Raw genomic sequence first — 9,839 nt, forward strand, 5'->3', positions numbered from 1 at the left:
ATTTTGTCAATTAACGCCGGGCTAATAATTGGTATTTTAAGGTATTTACATGCTTGCAGTATTTTAACTGCAGTTAGATTGGTTTGAGAAGCAATAATATGGAATAATAGCCTATATATGGAGATAGACAGACCGGATGAAGGGAGGGGGGGGCGGCGGAGCCCTTGGCTTTGTCTGGTTTTACCGGATTTGTCCAGGAATTGGAGCTTAAAAGGCAAGCGTGTGTCTCTTCCCTGCAATTCTCCAATGAGCGGACAATGCATAATTTTACGCTTAAAAGGCGTGGTTATAATGGTTGAGGCTGAGTTTAGCGCCGATACCAAGATATCAAGTGCGCCTTTCCACGCCCACTGCTTTGCGCTGCGGCTGGCGCTCGGCCTAGAAACTGCGCCGCTGCAACGATAGAGCCCCAAGTATCCACACGTAAATCCACCATTCTCACAGCTCGCCTAACATCTATAGGCTATGGTTTATGTCCCGCCAAAGAACTTATTGATAAGAAGCGCTGGCGAGGGACAATCGCACACAAGAGCCATTTTGGAGACACCCATGACGATGACACCACGCAAAAGAGGCGATTTTCGGGCCAAAATGGCGGCAGCGCTGATCCAAGACTCGCTTCTTTCCTTCCATATTCTTTGTTACTCTTCGACGACTGCACACGTCAAAACGTGCTAAAACATTTATATTATACAGTCTATGGCTAAAACACACATCTATCCATAACTAGATGCTCGCACAGTCCCTAAAACAGAAACAAAACGTAACTTTAGGGCTCATGATTAACTCATTGAGTGCCAGCCACTTTTGGAAAACGGATGCTCCCAGTGCCAGCCCTTTCAGAGCGTTTTCAGTGATTTCTCGAGGTCCACAGAATATTGTGTGATATTACTATGTAAACACCGAACACGCCCAAAGAACGATGAGACTATCTTGTATCATCAGCAAAAAAAGTTTATTGATATCATTTTCCGTTCTATAGTTATGAGCAGTAGAAGATAGGTTGGTTTCAGCAAAAACAGACGTTTCAAACTAGAAGCTGAGATAATGAGCCTTTTGTGAAATGAAGCATTTCAAGCACATCACTGACTCTGAAGCTAATATTTTCTGATGTAGTGACACCTCAAAAATAATTTCCTTCAATAAAAGAGCGAAAACAAAGGAATTTTGATGGCAAAATAATATTTTTTAGCTGCAACCAGCAGCGCTGGCCCCTGCGTGCGCAGACCCTACACTTTCTTGCTGGTCTTGATTTACTGCTGGTGGGCATCAGATATTCTAGCTTGTGTTTGCCAATCTGTCTGTCCATCGAGCCTGCTGTCTGGGTCGGTGTTGTATGGTGCCCTGCGTGCCCCACCCCCCTCAACTGCACACTCCTCCTCCGTGGGAGTGTCTCTGGTGGCTCTCTGCTGCGTTTGCTCTGCACTGAAAAGTGCGCTACACCCAGCTTTTTCACAGCGTTCCGCCGTTTTTGTCGCCGGCTCCCAGCGCTTCCAGCTGAGAATAATGTAACCTTTTCTGGCAACTAATCATGTGGAGGGGCTATCGCAGCAGAGACGGAGGGGCTCAATTGTGGGAGCAGCTAACGTTATGCTTCATGCATATCGATGCATACCGATGCGGTTTCCGTTTCCCCATGACTTCTTCTCTGTTTTTTCCTCACCTTTCTCTAATCTGGAGAGCACTGTCGCCACCTAATGGGTCCGTAAAATAGCTTATATACCTTCAACATCCCCCATATTTTTACAGGAGATGCATCAGGCTTTGATCCATGTCCCACCGTCAAAAAACGCAATTGACGACTTTAGTCGTCATTGGCACTCTACGTTACTATTTGATTTGACGACGATAGTCGTCATTGGCACTCAATGAGTTAAATACAAACAAACCAAGGAGGAAAAGCCAGAAAGTGCTTCACACTGCTGCAGTCATCAGTAACTCTCATAATGTTGTCTGTGTTCTGCGCCTGGACCGCACTCGCAGATAAAGTTTAAAGAATCGTGCTTAATCCAACAAGATCATCTCACGGGAAACACTAACGTTACAGCTGGCATTCCTTGGGAATTCTGCGCGTCCTCAACGTTGTGTCAGGAATATAAACAAAAGCCGTATAGCCAATCAAAACTCGGTATGCAAATACAAGAATGGTTCTACCATTAACCTTGCTAAACAGTGTTAAAGCGAAAGTGTCCCCGAGTTATCATTACTGTGTTATAGATTTAGAAATACAAATATGTGTTTCATTTCCATGATGCTGTGTATTATATTACAAAATAAAATACGTTGCCTTTTGTTCATCATTTATTATATATGATCTCTGTTTTGTTCGTTTTCAGATTCACTCGGAGAGAAAATGTCTTGGAGACAAGAGGAGCATCTCTCCTGTACTGTCTGCTGTGACATCTTTAAAGATCCTGTCATCCTGAAATGTAGCCACAGCTTCTGTAAAGCCTGTCTGCAGAGATGGTGGACAAGGAACCAAATGCGTGAGTGTCCAGTTTGTAGGGCTGCATCTTCAAGAAAACCACCACCATGTAACTTGGTGTTGAAGAACATGTGTGAGGCCTTCTTACTGGAGAGAGATCAGAGAGCTTCAGCAGAGTCTGAGCCTCTCTGCAGTTTGCACTCTGAGAAACTCAAGCTCTTCTGTCTGGACCATCAGCAGCTTGTGTGTCATCGCTGTCTGGATTCAGACACACACAACCACCACAGAATCAGATCCATTACCATCCATGAATCTGCACGCCATCACAAGAACAAACTCCAGGAATCTCTGAAGACCTTAAATGAGAAACTGCAGCTCTTTAATAAAGTTAAAGGAAACTGTGATCAAACAGCAGCACACATTAAGGTCCAGGCCCGACACACAGAGAAGCAGATTAAGGAGGAGTTTAAGAAGCTTCAGCAGTCCCTTCAAGGGTTTCTACAAGAGGAAGAGAAGGCCAGGATCAATGCACTGAGGGAGGAAGAGGAGCAGAAGAGTCAGACGATGAAGGAGAAGATTGAGGGTCTGAACAGAGAGATAGCAGCTCTTTCTGACACAGTCAAAGCCATAGAGAAGGAGCTGAGGGCTGAAGACATCTCTGTCCTGCAGAACTACAAGGCTACAGTGGAAAGAGTCCAGCGCTCCCTGCTGGAGGATCCACAGCTGGTCTCAGGAGCTCTGATAGACGAGGCCAAACACCTGGGCAACCTGAGCTTCACAGTCTGGCACAAGATGGGGGAGATGGTCTCCTACACCCCTGTGGTTCTGGACCCAAACACCGCCCATCCAAAACTGATCGTCTCTGAAGATCTGACCAGTGTGAGCCGTGGAGAGAGACAGCAGCTTCCTGACAATCCAGAGAGGTTTGACATGTGTTGGAGTGTCCTGGGCTCTGAGGGCTTTAAGTCTGGATATCACTGCTGGGATGTTGAGGTTGGACACTGTACAGGCTGGAGACTGGGTGTGTTCGTAGAGGGTCAGAGGAAGGGATTCGCACTGTCTGCATTATGGAGAATACGTTTCTTTACTAATGGTAAATACAGTGCAGTCTCTCCATCAGGTATAGTCACTGATCTCACAGTGAAGAAGAAGCTCCAGAGGGTCAGCGTGCTTCTTGACTGGGACAGAGGAGAGCTGTCATTCTTTGATCCTGATACTACCACCCACATACACACCTTCAGACATCCCTTCACTGACAGGCTGTTTCCTTTTTTTTCCACTGTGGAAGCTGGAAACACTCTGAAGGTAATACCAGTGAAGGTCTCTGTTAGACCCAGTTAGAGAGAGAGAGAGAGAGAGAGAGAGTCTGTGTGTGTGTGTGTGTGTGTGTGTGTGTGTGTGCGTGTGCGTGTGCGTGTGCGTGTGCGTGCGTGTGTATCTCTCAGTGAGGACAAGCCATTGTCCACCATGACAGGAACCTTCTGCACAGTGAACTCACACACCTAATTTTGATTTTAAGTTGTATCAGTTTGGCTGAGAACAAAAATCCAGTTTATTCGATCTAGTTTCATTTTGAAATAGATATATTTTTGTGTGTGTGTGGGTGTGTACTTGGCCAATTCCCCCTGTTTTCCCAGTCGTTGGTCCACCCCCTCTGCCGATCTGGGGAGAGTTGCAAATGCTGCCTCTGATACATGTGCAGTTACAAGGACTTCTCACTGACACCCCAGAGTTTCACCGGCAGGACGTAGCGTGTGGGAGGATCACAGGGGACAGGCCCCCCGACCAACCAGTGCAGTGACCAGGACACATACCCTTTAGCCCGTTTCCCAGACAATTAACCAAGCCGGAGGTAACACGGGGGCTCGAACCTGCGAGCCTCTGGTAGGTAGGCAGGGAATCTATTGCTGCACGCCCCGGACTACCTGTTTATTTTATTTTGTATTATTTTTATTATATATATATTTTTTGGGTTACCTGTTTATGATAAGTAGAAACAGAGCACACTGAACTGGCATCACTCATCTCTACCGTGCCTCTGGCTTGCCCTCAAGGTCTCGCCCTCTTCTCAGACACAGCTTGGTCGCCACGCGACCTCGCCCACTCTACTGGCATGCTCTTTGTGCATGCACAGTTGAGCAAGTGAACAATTCTGGGTCGTGCCAACTTTTTGCCCAATTATATTAGTAGGATGTTTTAAAAGCATCAGATTGTTTTGACCTTTTTCTTCTTTTTGTGAAGAAACGTGTTAAAGGGATGATAGTTCAGTTTGTTTGAAGTGGGGTTGTATGAGATACTTGCATACTGTCAGTGTACTACATGCAGTAGAATGCAGCTGGCGCGCTCCCAGTTTGGAGAAATGGAGACCAGCTGCGCACCTGCCGCACCTGGCTACAGTGAACATTTCAGCTAAAAACAAGAAGTAAATTACATCTTTTCAAGTCAACTTGGCATCTCAGGGCTTGTGGAGAGTTTGATTATGCCAGGTGAGCAGTATAGAAGGATTTTATGTATTTGTTTCCGGGTTTTTTTTTTTTACATTTTTGCTCATGGCCCCTTCACACTCAGCACACAGCTCTACTTGCCTGACGCAGCCGGTCTCAATTTCTCTAAACTGGGACCGCGCCGGCTGCATTCTACTGCATGTAGAACACTGACTGTATGCAAGTACCTCATAGGACTCCACTTCAAACAAACTGAACTATCCCTTTAATGGCGTTGGATGGAAATTCTTTAACTTTGGAGACAAAGTTTATTATGTTATTGTTAACAATAATAATACAGTTATAAGTATTTTGTACTAAGGCCCTGTTTACACAGCAATGCTCCCTGGATAAAACGGCAAACTTTTTTTTGTTAGTTTGTTAGTTCCTTCCTTTTACATGGGAATGTCGTTATTGGTGCCTGAAAATGCAAAAAAGTGAAAACAGTTTCCCAGAGTGGAATTCTTGATAACGGCCTGTTGCATTTAAGGTATAATTTTATCGGCCTGTCATATTGGCAGAAATGTTTGTTTCAGCCGCTATTTTCTTTTAAAGCCAAGTTGGATCTCTGTGGTCCTGCAATTCTTCAAAGAAAAAGAAATAAAGAAATGTTGGTTCTTCAAGTTCAGCTATTTATTAACCATGCAGCACACTCAGTTACTATGGAAGCCCATAGCTGACTCTATTCAAATGATAATTTAAACTTGAAAATGGTAATGTAATTCCTCAATAACATTATCATTTTCAACACGTGTGTGTTATTTCAGTAAAAATGAAAATGAAAATGGAATAATCCAATTTTCATTTTCATTTTCATATACTTGTAAGGGCTTTCTATGACTATATAAGAATTAAAATGACAAGCTGTTTGACATTTAATTTTCAAAGTCCATAGCCCGCTCTACAATGGACTATATTCAAATGGTAATTTAAATTTGGTAATGAAAATGCAATCCGAAAAATGCAGCCTAATTTTCCATCTCTGCAAGCATTAATTAAGTCACAATTCAAATTAAAATGCATTTTTGTAGAAAATGTCAAATGATAATTTAAATGGTATTTGACATTTCATTTTAATTTAGTCATACTGCTTTTCAATGGACTATATCAAACTTGTAATTTAAATGTGGAAATGTAAATGCAATCCAAAAAATCCAGCCTAATTTTCCATCCCTGCAAGCATTATTTAAGTCACAATTCAAATGAAAATGCATTTGTATTTGACATTACATGTTTGACATTCGACATTACATTATCAAAGACTGAACATGCTTTGCAATGTACTCTATTCAAATGAAAAACAGCAAAACAGCGCCTCCCGTGTATTGCAGGTTCACTTCGTGCGTTATCAGTGACAAAATTCAATTGGAAATGGCAAACTGTCAGGCCGCTCGTCAAGGCGGGTCTTCAATTGGGAGGATGTCACTCATTGGCTACTTTCAGGCTGCCCCAGTTGACCGCGGAAGTAAACAGACCCACTTCTGGTCTGTCGCCTTCAACCACCGCAGTCAGGCATGTAATGTGCGTTTTTGTTCATATTTAAAGAAGAAACAGCATTATTTATCGGTGCATGGTGTTCATACCGCGGAAAAGTTAAAAACAAGGTGAATTTTGCCATTAGGAAGGAAGACACGAGGCGGATTGTTTGCTATGGTTACCATGGTAACGTTACCCTGGAGTTCAGATGCACTTGGGTCAGACAACAGTACAGATCAGGCATCAAGAGCAACAAGCTGTATGGGTCACATTAAAACAACCCAAACAAACAGGAGAGCAAAAATAAACATGAGAAAACTAACCGGCCACTTAATTTATAAGAAAGGTCGAAATGTAAAGTCGTCATTAAGTCCCTTAGGTTGCATACTATTCAGTTGGTCAATCCAAAACATCTCTCTCTGTGACAACAGCTTGGGCATACACCTGTATTACTCAGTGGTGTATAAAGTACTCAGAAACCATACTTGAGTAAAAGTACAGATACTTCACCAGAAAATGACTCAGTGACCCATTAAAATATTACTTGAGTAAAAGTCTTAAAGTAGCTGATTTTTTCTGTACTTAACCCATTGATACCTGATGCAGCATTTGAGTGTGTATCCCTTTAAGACCGCGAACCGTGTTAACGCAGTTCGCGGTCTTAAAGGGATACACACACAAATGAGGGATATACACACAAATGCTGCATCAGGTATCAATGTGTTAAATATCAAGTGTTTTTTTGTTGAATGTACTTAAAAGTATTGAAAGTAAAAGTACAAGTAAACCCTGTAAATAAAAAAGCAAGCGGAACAAAAATTTGGAAATGGTCAGGTTGCCTTGGTGACTAGACTACACCACACTCTGTACCTGGTCACTGATGCCCAGCTAGGTCAAACACTTGGTTGCACGGGATGAATGAATGACAGTCTCTAGGTCATCAACAGGTCTCTGTCTCTAACCACTGCAGTGCAGAGATGTCAGGGGGTGGAGGCAGGAGCACCTTACCACATCCCTCCCAGACTGATGCAGCATTTCAAACATGGCATGACAATGGTTTGATGTTCTTTAGTGACCACTAGATGGCAGCGTTGCTTCATTTGAAATTATCCGACAGGGCCATAATAGAGAGGTCCAGGGATGACGTATTTTTGTAGGCTGAATGCGGAAGTCCCGAACTTCCTGGTTCTTCACTGTTTCTGTCTATGGGATTTTTGAATGGGTTTTTGGCGTGATGCTTCAAATAATGTCTGTGGACAACGCAAGTTTAATCAAACGCGAACCAAGGTTCAGCGGGATAATCTTCACACATGAGGACCACTTTCATGAGTTTTGTAGCGTAAATGCGAGCCCTAGAAGTAAAAAGCTCATGCTAAGCTAATCCAGAACTACACACTGTCGCATAGGCTTCCACGTCACGTCAGCACTCAACCTGGACTGTTGTTGGATGTGTGCACTGATTACCTCGGGCTGAACGGGGCTGAACCAGGTGAGGGAAAGAGCATTTCTGTGTTCGCCCTTTGAAGTGGTGACGTTATTGACGTATATATCCACATCGACTCAAAAGTGTAGTCTCATTTAGCCGTTTGCTAGCTAGCCGCCCGTTTAACGGCATGTAAAAGCTTCAAAACTCATAAAAGTGGTCTTCATGTGTGAAGATGATGTTACTAAACACTGGTTCGCGTTTGATTAAGCCAGCGTTGTCCAGAGAGATTATTAGAAGCATCGCGCCAAAAACCCATTCAAAACTCCTATAGGCGAAAACTGTGAAGAACCAGGGCTGTTAGCATCGATGATTTCCGGACTCGTTACTGGACCTCTCTATACACCGAATACACCCTTCTTTAGACACCTCCAGGCCCACAGTTTGGCCAGAGAACATGACTCACTTCCTGTCCTGAAACGGTTTGACCAGAGAACACTGCCCACTTCCTGTCCTGCTGGAAAAGAGTGTGTTGGACATCATAATGGACTGGGACCCAGATACTAAGGGACATGTTTCTAAAATATAGATTTCCCAAGGTATCAGTTTGTCTTCTTTGGACAAAACAAAATGAGTCTGGGGAGCAAGACTTAAAACATCAAGCTCACTGAAGAGATGTGGGAAGCTTCCATCTCATTCACACCACTTCCCTCTGTCATAGGCATAGCCTTATTCTAAGTGTTACATCGTTTACATTATAGACGGTTTTAACTTGACAACAAAAACATTCTAAATTGAACCCCCGCTCACTTCCTGTTACAGTGTTTGCTATGGACATAAAAGAAAAAAAAACATTCAAGTGCAGGACTGACCATTCCGTGAAAACCGTCTATATGAGACTGTCCACATTCTATCCCAGTGTGGAACCTACTTGTATCAGGTGCCACTTGGAGCCAGCTACAGTCGGACACATGTTTTGGGAGGGCCCTTCTTTGATTACATTTTGGGGTTGTATCTTTGAGGCCTTCTCATACATTTGTCATAAAACCATTGAACCCAATCACTGCTATTTTTGGATCTCCTGGTCAGGGCGTAGAGTAGACATCACCACACGCCAAGCTAAAGCCCATCATTCACAAGTTGGAATAAATAAAATAAGTGTTCTATCCTTAATTCCATAGATAATCTTATAGCAGATGTAAGTCCCGTCAGAAATTCAAGGACACCTGACCTCTCCCCCCTTTCCAGACTTCACTCATGATACATCTTTTCAGAAATGACAGAACAGATTTCTTCCCTCTCATTCAACGATCCTTTTAGGAATGGGTGATGATGCTTCAATAACCAAGGATTATTTGGCTGGAATAAACCCACACCTGTGTCCTTGTAAATGAGCCTGTCTGTGATTAATACATTAAAGTACACAGTCATCTGTATTGAGATATTTGGGTATGTCTTTTTATGTGTACGAGTATGTGTATGTACATATCTATTTGTGTATTTTGCACTAAACGTCTGACTATTGAGTGGTCCCAACTCTAACAAACAAAGCCCCATTCATTTATTCATTGTTTTTTTCTTTGTTGTTGTTACTGTTCTGTTGTTTATTTACTATTACTATTATTATTATCAGAATAATTATATAATTAAATCATTATTTCCTTCTTCTTTTCTTTTGGACATCCAGGGGGAGGGAGGGTTGTGTTACAGGTTAGGTGTACAATTTCTGAAAAACCTATAAAGCTTAAAAAAAGGGGGGGGGGGGGGGGCGCCATTGCCACCTCTGTCAACCAGAGCATCACAATGCAAAGTTACTCAGGTTATGGATTTTATTGGCTTTAATCAGTCAACATGTTCTTACATTTTAGACATTTTGTTTTCACTGTCTTATGAAGACATTTCTTACTCGTCAAAACACATTTCCTGGAATGCTGATCTAACAGAAATAAAACAAACTTAGGATGTGGGATCTTTCCAGCTGCGATCTCGGAACCTGTCGTCTATCGGTCCGATGGTGACTAGACTCTGGGGG

General features: G+C 42.9%; 1 protein-coding gene across 1 annotated transcript; it reads left to right on the forward strand.

The window, feature by feature from the left end:
- Positions 1–2,353: 2,353 nt before the first annotated feature.
- Positions 2,354–3,766, forward strand: LOC310776262 (E3 ubiquitin-protein ligase TRIM39-like; the record flags this gene model as incomplete). Its single annotated transcript, XM_083636471.1, has 1 exon — positions 2,354–3,766. The coding sequence occupies one exon, from the start codon at positions 2,354–2,356 to the stop codon at positions 3,764–3,766; it is 1,413 nt and encodes a 470-aa protein (XP_083492597.1).
- Positions 3,767–9,839: the final 6,073 nt, after the last annotated feature.

This window comes from Poromitra crassiceps (genome assembly GCF_964638095.1).
Source record: "Poromitra crassiceps genome assembly, chromosome: 5".
Lineage (NCBI taxonomy): Eukaryota > Metazoa > Chordata > Actinopteri > Beryciformes > Melamphaidae > Poromitra > Poromitra crassiceps.